The sequence below is a fragment of the Phyllobates terribilis genome, unplaced genomic scaffold (assembly GCF_046119375.1).
Source record: "Phyllobates terribilis strain yellow unplaced genomic scaffold, ASM4611937v1 Scaffold_2__4_contigs__length_985480577, whole genome shotgun sequence".
NCBI classification, from domain to species: domain Eukaryota; kingdom Metazoa; phylum Chordata; class Amphibia; order Anura; family Dendrobatidae; genus Phyllobates; species Phyllobates terribilis.
The window spans coordinates 940505751-940523889 of record NW_027362762.1 but is presented as its reverse complement, the minus strand read 5'-3'; the positions used below and the strand labels follow the sequence as shown (position 1 = coordinate 940523889).

General features: G+C 40.3%; 1 protein-coding gene across 2 annotated transcripts in view; it reads right to left on the bottom strand.

Annotated features, from left to right (window-relative positions):
• Positions 1-7836: 7836 nt before the first annotated feature.
• Positions 7837-18139, bottom strand: part of GET1 (guided entry of tail-anchored proteins factor 1) — a 108250-nt gene continuing 97947 nt past the window's right edge. Inside the window, exons 4-5 of one of the 2 annotated variants that reach the window (XM_073668427.1) lie at positions 13847-13985; positions 7837-8125 (exon numbers count right to left, since the gene is read on the bottom strand). In XM_073668427.1, coding sequence (XP_073524528.1) covers positions 8052-8125; positions 13847-13985 — 213 coding nt within the window. In that variant the 3' untranslated portion in view covers positions 7837-8051. The remainder of the gene's footprint in view (positions 8126-13846; positions 13986-18139) is intronic. The other variant, XM_073668428.1, reaches the window with a different exon arrangement.

The window sequence follows — 18139 nt, the reverse complement described above, 5'->3', positions numbered from 1 at the left end:
AGGAGGAAAGTTGATCTTTCGTAATGGCGGAGAAGCTGGTTTTGGAGGAGGGTTGAGTAGATATGAGAAGGGGCTGTGGGGACTTTAGGAAAAAGCTTTGTCTGATGGTATCAATCTTCTGTTTGAAGAATGAGGCAAAGTCCTCGGCTGAAAGGAGAGGGAGGAGGCGCTGGGGGACAGAGGAGAGAATTGATGAGAAGTATGTTTGTTTTGCTGCGGTGAGTGTGGACTTGAAAGTAGTGAGGGACTGTTTGAAGGCGATGAAGTGCTTGTTGGAGTGGGACTTTTTCCATCTAAGCTCAGCAACCCTGGAAGTCCGTCTCAGTTCTTTAGTCAGGCTGGTGTGCCAGGGTTGCCTGTTGATTTTGCGAGCTTTGGTATGTGTGAGGGGGGCTACCAAATTGAGGGCTGCAGCTGTTGTGGTGTTATATAAAGCGGCAGCTTTATCATGTAAGGAGCTTATGTCTGTAAGAGGGAAGAAGGAATTCAGAGAGTGAGTGTAGGTCAAGGTGTTTGAGATTTCTGCGAGGGTATTCAAGTTTATGGAGTGGGGATTGTGCACCTGGGGAGGAGAGGGAAGAGAATGTGAGCAGGTTGTGGTCAGATAGAGGGAGAGGTGAGTTGGAGAGGTTAGATAGGGAACAGATGCAGGTGAAGATGAGGTCCAGTGTGCTTCCATCTTTGTGGGTGGCTGGGAAGACCATTGAGCAAGGCTGAAGGAGGTACTGAGAGATAGACGCTTAGAGGCAGATGATAGGGAAGTGTCAATGGGGATGTGGAAGTCACCCATGATGATAGTGGGGATGTCAGCAGAAAGGAAGTGAAGCAGCCAGGTGGTGAAGTGGTCAAAGAAAGTGGTGGCTAGCCCTGGGGGGAGGTAAATGACCGCTAGTTGGAGGGGGAGTAGATGCCAACACAGTGTGCCTCAAAAGAGGGGAAAATAGCAGAGAGCGGCAGTGGAATTGGGGAAGAGCAGTTATCTGACAGGAGAATACCAACTCCTCAGCCATACTTGCCGCTGGAGCGGGGTGTGTGGGAAAGATGGAATCCACCATAGGAAAGTGCAACTGGAGAGGCAGTGAGCCAGGTTTTTGTGATGCCGAGGAAGGAGAATTTGTTAGTAATGAAAAGATCATGGATGTACAAAAGTTTGTTGCAGACAGTGCGCGCATTCCAGAGAGCTCCTGCTAGTGGGAATGGGGAAGCGGGGGCTGGGCGGATGGGTATAAGGTTAGAGAGGTTACGGAAATTTGTGGTAGGTCCTGGGTAGGAGGTAGACGTGACTGTGGGGATGTGGTGAGGAAAGCCAGGATTTGGTGAGATATCGCCAGCAGTGAGGAGAAGAGAAAGTGTTAGTAGGTGGGAGCAGGAGAGAGAATGAGGTGGCTGTCTGTGTTTGGAGACACAGGATTGAATATTAAAGAACAATTCTGAGGAGGAGTTGAAATGGATGGGGAGGATGGAGGGTGAGATGAACAGTTCACTACGAGGTGTAGATATTAGGGGGATTACTAGAAAGTGAAGGACTATAGGGGAGAGAGTGAAAATATATAGAAACATTGCTTAGGGTAAATGTGTACTATCTTTTCGGTGCGTAGTTAAAGAGGGTATAATGTGTGGTTACCTGACTCCTGCCAAATGAAATAACTGCCCACACTTGGCACCGATGACACTTAGCTCAAGAAGACATGTACATGAACCCCACACACGTGCACCCCTTAAGCAGCTTCTAAATTTATAGTAGAGACTAAATCATCAGGTGAGGAGCATTGTGGGAGATGCTTGTGGATAAATTAGCAGCTGGTCAGATCACCAGGAGATGGCCAGTTGATCAAAGACAGAACTAACACCATGCCCGGCTACACAATATAACACCCTCCACCATCAGATAGTGTCTGCAATGAAGGGGGGGACAGACATGTATCAGTGAGTATTGAATGGTATGTAAAAGGTGACATAGCAAAGATTTATAAAGCAGAGATATTGAACTATTTAGATTGTTTCAAGGGAAGTTGCAGTAGGTGACAGACAGCAAGCAGAAATATGGTACCATTTAGATTATTTCAAGAGAAGTTGCAGTAGATGACAGCATATTTTACCATATAATGTACAGTAAAAGATGAAAAAAATTCTATGTGCTGTAGCAAAGTAAGGTAGGACTGGGTTAAATCCTAGCACTGCAGGTCTTGATTAAATGCACCTGACTAGCTTTAACTAAGAACCAGGGCCTGTGTTCATTAGGGGTGTACGTCTGCTGGATGAAGCAAAGTCGAGTGTGCTGCTGGTGAGCGACCATACAAAATGTGAGCTATAGCTGGGAAAGAGACATGTGAGAGTCTCTCTCTGAATGGAGACTGCATGGGTCAGCTAGGAAAGCTGAGCAGTCTGTGTGATGGAGCTGCAGAGTAAGGCTATGTTCCCATTTGTTGTGTTTTTTTTTACTTCAGAAATCTGCAGCAAAACTGATCTCTGGCAGGAAATCAGATGCGTCAAAAACGCAGGTTTTGCAGCATTATTTTATGTGTTTTTTCACTGTCCTTCTGTCTCTATTTATGCATGTTCATAAAGTTTTGTGGAAAAAAAAAACCATTCTATTTTGCCATCAAAAAAGCTGAAATACCGCTAAAAAAAATTTACCTGCGTTTTTTGGTGCGTTTTGTCAGCATTTTTTTCACCACCCATTACTTCCTATGGGTGAAAAAAATGGGTGAAAGAAGTGACATGCTCTATTTTCCAAAAACCCAACCAAGGCACAAAATACGCAACAAAAGAAAAACAAGATGTGTGAACAGAGAATTCTGGTTTCTCATAGACTTTGCTGGTACTGCAAAACGCAGCTGAAAATTTGCATAAAAATCTGCAGCAAAATATGCTGAAAAACCCAACGTGTGTGAACATAGCCTAAAGTGTGGAACCTGCAGCCTGTTTAGTGTGAATTGTGCAATGAGTTGAATACTTCTGCTTTGGTTTTGAATCCCTTGGCGTTTTATGAAAGCAATAAAACTGCACAAATTTGGACCAAACTGCATTGCCTGTGTGAATGCTACCTAATGCCTACCTGAGAGCTTAAATCCCTACAGTGCAATGAAATGGTCAAAAAAAAGAAAAAACACAAATCAGCCATTGTTTTTTAGGGTTTTGGTTTTACAGTGTTAATTGTGCCGTAAAATGACCTGGTAACATGATTCTCCAGGTCATTATGATTATGGCGATAACAAAATTAAATTATATAGTTTTTTAAGATTTTTTACAATTTGGGGGAAATGTAAAAAATATATATACAGTGGGGGAAATAAGTATTTGATCCCTTGCTGTTTTTGTAAGTTTGCCCACCGACAAAGACATGAAGAGTCTATAATTTTAAGGGTAGCTTCATTTTAACATTGAAAGATAGAATATGCAAAAAAAAAAATCAAGAAAATCACATTGTATAAATTAGATAATTTTTTTGCATTTTGCAGTGAGAAATAAGTATTTGATCCCTCTGGCAAACAACACTTAATACTTGGTGGCAAAACCCTTGTTGGCAAGCTCAGCAGTCAGACGTTGTTTGTAGTTGATGATGAGAATGATGAGGGTTGCGCACATGTCAGGAGGAATTTTGGTCCACTCCTCTTTGCAGATCATCTCTAAATCATTCAGATTTTGAGGCTGTCGCTTGGCAACTCAGAGCTTCAACTCCCTCCATAAGTTTTCTATGGGATTAAGGTCTGGAGACTGGCTAGGCCACTCCATAACCTTACTGTGCTTCTTTTTGAGCCACTCCTTTGTTGCCTTGGCTGTATGTTTTGGGTCATTGTCTTGCTGGAAGACCCAGCCACGGCCCATCTTCAATGCTCTTAAAGAGGGAAGGAGGTTGTAGGCAAAAATCTCGCAATACATGACCCCATCCACCTACCCTTCAGTACGGTGTAGTCGTCATGTCCCCTTTGCTGAAAAGCACCCCCAAACTATAATGTTTCCCTCACCATGCTTCACAGTTGGGATGATGTTCTTAGGGTTGTACTCATCCTTCTTCTTCCCCCAAACACGGCGAGTTGAGTTAATGTCGAAGAGCTCAATTTTTGTCTCATCTGCCAACAGCACCTTCTCCCAATAACTCACAGAATCATCCAGGTGTTCATTGGCAAACTTCAGACGGGCCTGCACATGTGCCTTCTTGAGCAGGGGGACATAGCAGGCACTACAGGATTTTAAACCTTTAAGGTATAATGTGTTGCCAATGGTTTTCTTGGTGACTGTGGTCCCAGCTGCCTTGAAATCATTACCAAGTTCCCCCCATGTAGTTTTAGGTTGATCTCTCACCTACCTCATGATCAAGGATACCCCACGAGGTGTACAAAAATATTACTACTATAATACTGCTCCTATGTACAATAAAATAACTACTATAATACTGCTCCTATATAGAAGAATATAACTACTATAATACTGCCCCTCATTGTACAAGAATATAACTACTATAATACTGCTCCAATGTACAATAATATAACTACTATAATACTGCCTCTATGTACAAGAATATAACTACTATAATACTGCTCCAATGTACAATAATATAACTACTATAATACTGCCTCTATGTACAAGAATATAACTACTATAATACTGCTCCTATGTACAAGAATATAACTACTATAATACTGCTCCTATGTACAAGAATATAACTACTATAATACTGCTCCTATGTACAAGAATATAACTACTATAATACTGCCACTATGTACAAGTATATAACTACTATAACACTGCCCCTATGTACAAGAATACAACTACTATAATACTGCTCCTATGTACAAGAATATAACTACTATAATATTGCCCCTATGTACAAGAATATAACTACTATAATACACCTCCTATTTACAAAAATATAACTACTATAATACTGCCCCCTATGTACAAGAATATAACTACTATAATACTGCTCCTATGTACAAGAATATAGCTACAATAATACTGCCCCTATGTACAAGAATATAACTACTATAATACTCCTCCTATGTACAAGAATATAACTACTATAATACTGCCCCTATGTACAAGAATATAACTACTATAATACTGCCCCCTATGTACAAGAATATAACTACGATAATACCGCCCCTATGTACAAGATGATAACTACTATAATACGCTACTATGTACAAGAATATAACTACTATAATACTGCCCCTATGTACAAGAATATAACTACCATAATACTGCCCCCTATGTACAATAATATAACTACTATAATACTGCCCCTATGTACAAGACGATAACTACTATAATACTGCTACTACGTACAAGAATATAACTACTATAATACTGCCCCTATGTACAAGAATATAACTACTATAATACTGCCCCTATGTACAAGAATATAACTACTATAATACAGCCCCCTATGTACAAGAATATAACTAATATAATACTGCCCCTATGTACAAGAATATAACTAATATAATACTGCCCCTATGTACAAGAATATAACTAATATAATACTGCTCCTATATATAAGAATATAACTACTATAATACTGCCTCCTATGTACAAGAATATAACTACTATAATACTGCTCCTATGTACAAGAATATAACTACTATAATACTGCCCCCTATGTACAAGAATATAACTACTATAATACTGCTTCTATGTACAAGAATATAACTACTATAATACTGTTCCTGTGTACAAGAATATAACTTCTATAATACTGTCCCCTATGTACAAGAATATAAATACTACAATACTGCTCCTAGGTACAAGAATTTAAGTACTATAATACTGCCCCTATGTACAAGAATATAACTACTATAATACTGCTTCTATGAACAAGAATATAACTACTATAATACTGTTCCTGTGTACAAGAATATAACTTCTATAATACTGCCCCCTATGTACAAGTATATAACTACTATAATACTGCCCCTATGTACAAGAATATAACTACTATAATACTGCTCCAATGTACAAGAATATAACTACTATAATACTGCTCTTATGTACAAGTATATAACTACTATAATACTGCCCCTATGTACAAGAATATAACTACTAAAATACTGCTCCTATGTACAAGAATATAACTACTATAATACTGCTCCTATGTACAAGAATATAACTACTATAATACTGCCCCCTATGTACAAGAATATAACGACTATAATACTGTCACTATGTACAAAAATATAACTACTATAATACTGCTCCTATGTACAAGAATATAACTACTATAATACTGCTTCTATATACAAGAATATAACTACTATAATACTGCTCCTATGTACAAGAATATAACGACTATAATACTGTCACTATGTACAAAAATATAACTACTATAATACTGCTCCTATGTACAAGAATATAACTACTATAATACTGCCACTATGTACAAGAATATAACTACTATAATACTGTACCCTATGTACAAGAATATATCTACTATAATACTGTTCCTATGTACAAGAATATAACTACTATAATACTGCTCCTATGTACAAGAATATAACTACTATAATACTGCTCTTATGTACAAGTATATAACTACTATAATACTGCTCCTATGTACAAGAATATAACTACTATAATACTGCTCCTATGTACAAGAATATAACTACTATAATACTGCCCCTATGTACAAGAATATAACTACTATAATACTGCTCCTATGTACAAGAATATAACTACTATAATACTGCCCCCTATGTACAAGAATATAACGACTATAATACTGTCACTATGTACAAGAATATAACTACTATAATACTGCTCCCTATGTACAAGAATATAACTACTATAATACTGCTCCTATGTACAAGAATATAACTACTATAATACTGGTCCTATGTCCAAGAATATAACTACTATAATACTGCTCCTATGTACAAGAATATAACTACTATAATACTGCACCCTATGTACAAGAATATAACTACTATAATACTGCCCCATGTACAAGAATATAACTACTATAATACTGCCCTCCTATGTACAAGAATATAACTACTATAATACTGCCCCATGTACAAGAATATAACTACTATAATACTGCCCTCCTATGTACAAGAATATAACTACTATAATACTGCCCTCCTATGTACAAGAATATAACTACTATAATACTGCCCCTATGTACAAGAATATAACTACTATAATACTGCCCCCTATGTACAAGAATATAACTACTATAATACTGCCCCCTATGTACAAGAATATAACTACTATAATACTGCCCCCTATGTACAAGAATATAACTACTATAATACTGCCTCTATGTACAAGAATATAACTACTATAATACTGCTCCTATGTATAAGAATATAACTACTATAATACTGCCCCTATGTACAAGAATGTAACTACTATAATACTGTTCCTATGTACAAGAATATAACTACTATAATACTGCCCCCTATGTACAAGAATATAGCTACTATAATACTGCCCCTATGTACAAGAATATAACTACTATAATACTGCCCCTATGTACAAGAATATAACTACTATAATACTGCTCCTATGTACAAGAATATAACTACTATAATACTGCCCCCTATGTACAAGAATATAACTACTATAATACTGGCCCCTATGTACAAGAATATAACTACTATAATACTGCTCCTATGTACAAGAATATAACTACTATAATACTGCCCCCTATGTACAAGAATATAACTACTATAATACTGCCCCTATGTACAAGAATATAACTACTATAATACTGCCTCCTATGTACAAGAATATAACTACTATAATACTGCTGTGTAGATGTATAGAAAGAGTAATTTTTGTTTCTTTTTAGTTAGTACCATATTAAAAAAGCTGAAATTAACACTGCATATCAGATTTTGTTGTTTTGCTTTATTCAGGATGTGATGTAATAAGACACATAATGACCTGAACATGTAGAGGGACATGATATCACACACAGGACGGACTAGCACAATAAGTCATCACATAGTATAGAAATGAATAAATAGATCCTGGACTTCCCTTAGACTGTAAACAATGGATGGATAAAGGGAGTCGGGCTGGTAAGAACACGGCCTTCACTGTACGTCTCAGCTGATGGGGTACAGCATGATGGCTACCACCTTGTTACACACCACGAGCCAACATGTAATCCCTACACCACCTGAAATTAGAAATACATGTATAGTGAATAACCTGTGTATAGAAGAGTCTAGCAGGTATAAAATGTGGCTGACATTTCCACTACACAGGAGTTGTCACACAGCAAATCTGTCTGGTTATGGAGCGCTGCGCCGCATTCTACTAGATCGCTACAACAAGACAGCTGTGATCTTGTAGAAACAGGGTAACAACCACTACAGAAACTGAGATAGAGATATAATCACAATCAAAATGATCACTTATAGACCCTAATACTTCCATACAATGCCACATTATAGTAATTGTGTACAATGTCACATAATACTTCCATAGAATGGCACACAATAATACTTCCATACAATGCCACAACATAGTTCCAAACAATGCCACATAATAGTAATTAGGTACAATGCCATATAATACTTCCATACAATGCCGCATAATACTTCCATACAATGCCACGTAATAGTAATTCTGTACAATGCCACTTAATACTTCAATACAATGCTCCATGATACTTATATACAATGCCACATAATACTTCCATAAAATGCCACATAATAGTAATTCTATACAATGGAACATAATAATAGTTCCATAAAATGCCACATAATACTTCCATACAATGTTACAAAATGCTTTTAATATACCATCACAATAACTCCATTCATTACCACATAACAGTAAAAAGTAGATAAAAAGTAGATAAAATGCCATGCAATAATACTTCCATACAATGCTATATAATACTTCCATACAATGCCAGCTAATCGTTTTTACATAACATCGTCCCATAATAATAATCACATACAATACTACATACTTCCATACAATGTCACATAAAATAATTCCTTACAATGTCTAAATAATACCCCAAAACAGTCTCCATATAATACTACCAAATTGCATTCTTATAATACTGCCATATACTGTACCATTTTGCTTTTTTGTAAGAAAGCTGACATGTATGGAAGTGCTCCTGCAAACCGGCATTAGTGATTTAGAGGACACTGCTGGCCTGAGATTAATCAGGACAAAATTCTCTGGTAATCGAAGCGACAACTAAAACTCCACAGATTGCACTGATCTAAAGCCGACATACACTTAAATGTTTAAGCTTATAGCGATGCAGGGGAGGTGTCCTCACCACAACCTTGTCACATTGTAATTAGTGACTGTGTATAAGTAGCAAACAAGCTTCTTGAGAAATTCAGAATAGGTGATGTCACAGCTCACCTCCTCCTCCTGTACAATGACTGATAACACCTCAATATACAGTAGATAACACAGGATCCACCATTCACAATAGGTGATGTCACAGCTCACCTCCTCCTCCTGTACAATGACTGATAACACCTCTATATAAAGTAGATAACACAGGATCCACCATTCACAATAGGTGATGTCACAGCTCACCTCCTCCTTCTTTACTATGACTGATAACACCTCTATATACAGTAGATAACACTGGATCCACCATTCACAATAGGTGATGTCACAGCTCACCTCCTCCTCCTTTACTATGACTGGTATCATCTCTATATACAGTAGATAACACAGGATCCATCATTCACAATAGGTGATGTCACAGCTCACCTCCTCCTCCTGTACAATGACTGATAACACCTCAATATACAGTAGATAACACAGGATCCACCATTCACAATAGGTGATGTCACAGCTCACCTCCTCCTCCTGTACAATGACTGATAACACCTCTATATAAAGTAGATAACACAGGATCCACCATTCACAATAGGTGATGTCACAGCTCACCTCCTCCTTCTTTACTATGACTGATAACACCTCTATATACAGTAGATAACACTGGATCCACCATTCACAATAGGTGATGTCACAGCTCACCTCCTCCTCCTTTACTATGACTGGTATCATCTCTATATACAGTAGATAACACAGGATCCATCATTCACAATAGGTGATGTCACAGCTCACCTCCTCCTGTACAATGACTGATAACACCTCTATATACAGTAGATTACACAGGATCCATCATTCACAATAGGTGATGTCACAGCTCACCTCCTCCTGTACAATAACTGATAACACCTCTATATACAGTAGATAATACAGGATCCACCATTCACAATAGGTGATGTCACAGCTCACCTCCTCCTCCTCCTGTACAATGACTGATAACACCTCTATATACAGTAGATAATACAGGATCCACCATTCACAATAGGTGATGTCACAACTCACCTCCTCCTCGTGTACAATGACTGATAACACCTCTATATACAGTAGATAACACAGGGGAACCACCATTCACAATAGGTGATGTCACAGCTCACCTCCTCCTCCTTTACTATGACTGCTATCATCTCTATATACAGTAGATAACACAGGATCCATCATTTACTACAGGTGATGTCACAGCTCACCTCCTCCTGTACAATAACTGATAACACCTCTATATACAGTAGATATCACAGGATCCACTATGCACAATAGGTGATATCACAGCTCACCTCCTCCTCCTTTACTATGACTGCTATCATCTCTATATACAGTAGATAACACAGGATCCATCATTCACTACAGGTGATGTCACAGCTCACCTCCTCCTGTGCAATAACTGATAACATGTCTATATACAGTAGATATCACAGGATCCACTATGCACAATAGGTGATGTCACAGCTCACCTCCTCCTCCTCATCCTCCTGTACAATGACTGATAACACCTCTATATACAGTAGATAATACAGGATCCACCATTCACAATAGGTGATGTCACAGCTCACCTCCTCCTCTTCCTGTACAATGACTGATAACACCTCTATATACAGTAGATAATACAGGATCCACCATTCACAATAGGTGATGTCACAGCTCACCTCCTCCTCTTCCTGTACAATGACTGATAACACCTCTATATACAGTAGATTACACAGGATCCACCATTCACAATAGGTGATATCACAGCTCACCTCCTCCTCTTCCTGTACAGTGACTGATAACACCTCTATATACAGTAGATTACACAGGATCCACCATTCACAATAGGTGATGTCACAGCTCACCTCCTCCTCCTGTACAATGACTGATAACACCTCTATATACAGTAGATACAGGATCAACCATTCATAATAGGTGATGTCACAGCTCACCTCCTCCTCCTTTACTATGAGATGGTAACATCTCTATATACACCTCTGATTTCCACAGCAGATCACTTTCTGATGACACACTGCCTTTAAGGATCTATGTGAAAGTGAAGGAACTGGCGGAGCATTATGTGTTTACTGGAACAGATTACTATTGTAGCCAGAAACCAATGATCTCAGCCGCAGTGTTGGCTTTATCCATTAGGACGTGTGTGCGGCGGTGCCAGGAGCTACAACAGCACAATAATACCCGGATACTACAGATCAGGCAGAGTACAGCTCTGCACAAGCCATATTACATATACAAGAGTGTGGGGCAGAATTATCAGAACTGGCTAAAAGAAAAACTGCCTGTATCTCCCATATCAACCAATCACATCACAACTTTTATTTTATTGACCCCCCCCCTCCCCCAAACAGCTCCTGATATCTCAGCCTCGTGCTCCATAGTCAGAATAAGTCATGTAATGTATGTACACAGTGACTGCACCAGCAGAATAGTGAGTGCAGCTCTGGAGTATAATACAGGATGTAACTCAGGATCAGGAATGTAATGTATGTACACAGTGACTGCACCAGCAGAATAGTGAGTGCAGCTCTGGAGTATAGTACAGGATGTAACTCAGGATCAGTAATGTAATGTATGTACACAGTGACTGCACCAGCAGAATAGTGAGTGCAGCTCTGGAGTGTAATACAGGATGTAACTCAGGATCAGGAATGTAATGTATGTACACAGTGACCGCACCAGCAGAATAGTGAGTGCAGCTCTGGAGTATAATACAGGATGTAACTCAGGATCAGTAATGTAATGTATGTACACAGTGACTGCAGCAGCAGAATAGTGAGTGCAGCTCTGGAGTATAATACAGGATGTAACTCAGGATCAGTGCAGGATCAGTAATGTAATGTATGTACACAGTGACTGCACCAGCAGAATAGTGAGTGCAGCTCTGGAGTATAATACAGGATGTAACTCAGGATCAGTAATGTAATGTATGTACACAGTGACTGCACCAGCAGAATAGTAGTGACTGCACCAGCAGAATAGTGAGTGCAGCTCTGGAGTATAATACAGGATGTAACTCAGGATCAGTACAGGATCAGTAATGTAATGTATGTACACAGTGACCGCAGCAGCAGAAAAGTGAGTGCAGCTCTGGAGTATAATACAGGATGTAACTCAGGATCAGTAATGTAATGTATGTACACAGTGACTCCACCAGCAGAATAGTGAGTGCAGCTCTAGAGGATAATACAGGATGTAACTCAGGATCAGTAATGTAATGTATGTACACAGTTACTGCACCAGCAGAATAGTGAGTGCAGCTCTGGAGTATAATACAGGATGTAACTCAGGATCAGTACAGGATCAGTAATGTAATGTATGTACACAGTGACTGCACCAGCAGAATAGTGAGTGCAGCTCTTGGGTATAATGCAGGATGTAACTCAGGATCAGTACAGGATCAGTAATGTAATGTATGTACACAGTGACTGCACCAGCAGAATAGTGAGTGCAGCTCTGGAGTATAATACAGGATGTAACTCAGGATTAGTAATGTAATGTATGTACACAGTGACTGCACCAGCAGAATAGTGAGTGCAGCTCTGGAGTATAATACAGGATGTAGCTCAGAATCAGTACAGGATCAGTAATGTAATGTATGTACACAGCGACTGCACCAGCAGAATAGTGAGTGCAGCTCTGGAGTATAATACAGGATGTAACTCAGGATTAGTAATGTAATGTATGTACACAGTGACTGCACCAGCAGAATAGTGAGTGCAGCTCTGGATGTAACTCAGGATCAGTAATGTAATGTATGTACACAGTGACTGTACCAGCAGAATAGTAAGTAAGTGCAGCTCTGGGGTATAATACAGGATGTAACTCAGTATCAGTATAGGATCAGTAATGTAATGTATGTACACAGTGACTGCACCAGCAGAATAGTGAGTGCAGCTCTGGAGTATAATACAGGATGTAGCTCAGAATCAGTACAGGATCAGTAATGTAATGTATGTACACAGCGACTGCACCAGCAGAATAGTGAGTGCAGCTCTGGAGTATAATACAGGATGTAACTCAGGATTAGTAATGTAATGTATGTACACAGTGACTGCACCAGCAGAATAGTGAGTGCAGCTCTGGATGTAACTCAGGATCAGTAATGTAATGTATGTACACAGTGACTGTACCAGCAGAATAGTAAGTAAGTGCAGCTCTGGGGTATAATACAGGATGTAACTCAGTATCAGTATAGGATCAGTAATGTAATGTATGTACACAGTGACTGCACCAGCAGAATAGTGAGTGCAGCTCTGGAGTATAATACAGGATGTAACTCAGGATCAGTACAGGATAAGTAATGTAATGTATGTACACAGTGACTGCACCAGCAGAATAGTGAGTGCAGCTCTGGAGTATAATACAGGATGTAACTCAGGATCAGTAATGTAATGTATGTACACAGTGACTGCACCAGCAGAATAGTGAGTGCAGCTCTGGATGTAACTCAGGATCAGTACCGGGTTAATGTATCTATGGAATGGCTTCTTATTCTGCAGCTGTGAATCAGTGTTTCCAGGAGTAAGCGTTGAATACTTACTCAATGTGCTGAATGTGCAGTTACCTGCAATACCAGTGGGAAAAGCTACAAGACGTTCCAGGGGTGCAATCCATTTACTAGGCAGCACGGTCACCGGTTCGGAGTAGTATTTCCATATAAGAGAGATCATTAAAGCAGCCTAGAAAAAAAAAAAAGCGTAAGCACAAATGTCATATTTTCTGCTTATGTCATTTACTCCGTACATCAAAACATAATGGCTGCTTGCCCGGACGTGCCATTAGTCCTGGAATTAGGACCAGTCGAACTCTTGGTCCTTGGCACTAAAAATTAGAGGAGCCCAGTAATCTTCACACATTATATACTTATTAATTAACAATATTATTTCCATCAGTTTGATTAGAAATGTATGTTCCAATAATGTTCTCCCCACATAGAGACAATGCGGACTCCACTGGGAAATGTCCACTGAAGCCTCGACTATAGACCCGCCATTCCAGGTGTCGGCAGCTGTCTTGTGAGCCTTGTGCTGTCATTATTCTACAGTCCTCACGGTTGGCGGGTTATGACTCTAGAGCCGCGGTCACGGTCATTATTCTAGGTCAGTGCTTCTCAGGGTATGTTCAGACACAGCGTATTTGCTGCAGATTTTGTTGCAGAAAGTCCTGAAACTGTCTGATCACCTGAAATAATCCGATTCTTATGAATGAAATTGATTTTCAGTCACCGCAAATATTTCTGCAACAAAATCTGCAGTGTGTGAATTAATCCTTAAAAGGGGTTGTCCACTTTCAGAAAACTTTCCGCAGTAGGTATTACACACTGAGTATTACTCTACCCAGGTCCGGCGCTGGTTCTCTGCCGCTGTCCCACTCTGCTGTTTGTCTGCAGTGCTAAAGTCGTGTAAACAGCGCTGCAGCCAATCACTGAGCTTAGCGGCTCTACCTGTCGTTGTACCACTGGCCCAACCTGTGCACTTTTCAATGTTGCAAGCAGAGGGAGCTTTGCTTCTGCAGCATTGGAAAAGAACAGCGGCATTGGAGCTGGCCAGATATGGAAAATAGCTTACAAGCTTTATTAGAAAGAGCTTGTAAGCACTACAGAGGATCTGCCAGCGGTGGCTGGTAACCTAGACAGCGAGCAGTAAACAATTAAATAGAAAATTCTCTCCATTCTTCAGTTGTAAGATAAGATCAAATCAATGAAGAAAAATCTTTATAACAACGTAAAGGTGAACGTAAAAAAAGCATATTATGGCATGTGGTGTACAGCAGACTAGAGGTGTAACAGGTGCAACCGGGCCCGCCGACGCGAGTGCCAATCTCACCTGGATGTGCGTCTTTGGACACACATTCAGCCCGAAATGTACCGCAGTGCAGAGAGCCACCGACTCCCTGCACCGCAATACACGCTACCGTCCAATCAAAGGCCGGGAGCAGACGACGGCTTGCCAGTGATGGGCGGCTCATTGCAGTGACATCATGGGTTACCCGTGCTGGCACACCGAAGTCAGCTGCCAGCTTATGCTCTGGCTATAGAGGAGGACGCCGTACATCATGGGAGCAGGAAAAGGGTAGAATAATCATTTGTTTATTTTTAAAATGTGCTGAAAAAGAATGTAAGATGGACAGGATGGGGACATTATACCAGGAAGGGGCCAGGATGGGGGACATTTTACTAGTAAGGGGCCCAGGATGAGGGACATTATTACTGGAATTTCCCAGGATTGGGATGGAGGACACTATCTTAAGGGACCCAGGAAATTATTAAAGGGTCACATTATTATATGACAAGGAACATTATACCAGGAATGGGCTCGGAATGGGGTAATTAAACCAAGAAGGGATCCAGGATGTGGGACACTGTTATAGAATGGGGCTCAGGATGGCGGGGGCATTATTACTGGAAGGTGCCAGGACGGGGGACAATATTACTATAAGGGGCTAGGATGGGGACATTATTACTGTAAGGGGCCCAGGATGGGGGACATCGTTACTAGAAGTACCCAGGACGGGGGACATGATTACTGGACAGGGGACATGATTACTGGAAGGGGCAAAGATGGAAGACACTATTATAGGAAGGGGGCGAGGAGAATATTAAAGGACCCAGCACAGGGGACATTACTACATGACAAGGAGCATTATACCAGGAAAGGGCCCAGAAAGGAGTCATTATACCAGGAAGGGATCCGGGATGTGGGACACTGTTATAGAATTGGGCCCAGGATAGGGGACATTATTATTGGAAGGGGCCCAATATTACAGGAAGCAGTCAGGATGGGGGAGCTTATTACAGGAAGGTGCAGGATGGGGGAGCTTATTGCAGGAAGGAGCCAGGGTGGGGGGACATTATTACATGGGGGCAAACACACATATCTTTATAAGATCTATAACGTTACAAGTGCCCATACATCTGACCAACATGCAGGTGGGGGTTCAGGTCCACATTTTGCCACAAGGGCCCATCGGACAGTAGTTACGCCACTGCAGCAGACTGCTTCTCCATGCTGCACAGACTTGTTTTAGGACTCAAAAAGCATAAAGTTGCAACAAGGGAAAACATAGCAAAACAATAATAAAATATTATAAACTTCTTTCCAAGTCGTTGCACCTCCAGTATTATTTACACAAGGTCTGTCCAAAAAAAAAAAAATGGTGCCGGGCACAAGCAGTGACTTGCATCTGTATTACCGGACAACCCTGACAGATATGAAGCGGGTGCACTCATCACAAGCAGGAGACGCCTCCGGCCGTTCACCCTCTGTATGTCGTCGGGGGGAATTTCTCGGCATGGATTCACAGCATGATAAAAATAACATGAGCGGCAGAACAATACATTTTTGCAGGGATCTTTTAGTTTTCCCCATGATACACATGAGCAAACCAATGCTAAAAAAACAAAGGGAGCAGGAGCAGGTGTGCGCTTCCCCCCGGAATGTAAGGACATGACATCTCGGCTTGTGATTGGTACAAACCAGCAATAATAGAGGAGGTAAAAAAAAAAATTCGTAATCCGAAATGCTGTTTTGTAAGTCAGATCTTGCCAAGGGCAACAATTTCAGCCGTCCCAATGCTTTTTATGCATGAATTCTTTAACGTCAGGGAGGGGCAGCTGCCCGGGCATGAGTTGTGTTACAGCTACAGGGAATCCACCAAAACTATTCCTACAGAAGTGTACACTGGGTGTGGTGAGAAAGAAACGCCAGACTGTAAACCACCGAGCCATCGAGTCTCGGGCTGCTAATGCAGTATATGTCCCACGCGGGCACATCACACCTGATACAAAGAAGTGCCATCACTCCTACTGGCATAGCCAAGATAGGAGTGTAATATACCGGCACGTTGCTGAATCAGAATCATACCTGATGATCCTCGCCCTAAAAAAATAAAATAAAAATGTAAATATATTTTCTTGCAAAAACAATAAGTAAAAAGGAAAAAAATTACCTCTCTAAATTGAAAAATGAAGATTTATCGCGAAATGGTACAGAAAAAAAAAAACAATGCAAACATTTTTTTTTAAATTAAATATTACTATACTTATTGTACTATTAAAGAAGTGCCCAAAATAATAATACATTATCTTCTACATTCAATACCGAAGAAAAAAACAAAATGAGCATATACCCTGTAGTAAGTAAATAAGTAATAGTTCATGCAAATAACATAGGGGACTTAGTTAAAGCTAATTTGATCAAAAATGAATAAATGCCATCCCACCACGACAAGGTGTACCCAGTTGGGACAGTCCTAGCCTGTATCTAGTATTAAAACCTTACCATGTGTTAGCCGACCTCAATGTGAATAAGGGCAGAACAGGTTGTAACCATGTCCCCCGCACTGACTGACAGCCAGCCCGAATGCTGAGCCTGCTGTCAGTCAGTGATCGGTGACTGAACCCGCGTCGGCGTCATTCTTATGTCTGAAAACGGAACGTTGCCGGGAGGAATAAAGTTCATTTCCTCCCGGCTGCTGGGCTCTATGTGTCGGCGCCGGGAAGGTTCAGAACGCTATTAACCTGCAGATTAACCCCATATCTGCAGGTTAATAGACTTTTTTCACGTGAGAGGTTCCGTATAAAATAACGTGATCATAAAGGGGATTTAGAGGCATTAGATCCAATCAAAGAAAATACCATTGAATATGTCCTGATCCATCATCTCTTATTCCTGAGACACGTTCACAGGGGTGAAACAGCCAAGAAAATAATTGGGAGGATAGCCCGGGACAACGCGGGAAAAAACAGGTAAGCATCAGATACCATAAACCTTTATCTCTGAATGTTCTAGGTCCCTGTGCACATTGGACTAAAGTTGGCCAAATGCGCTGACAA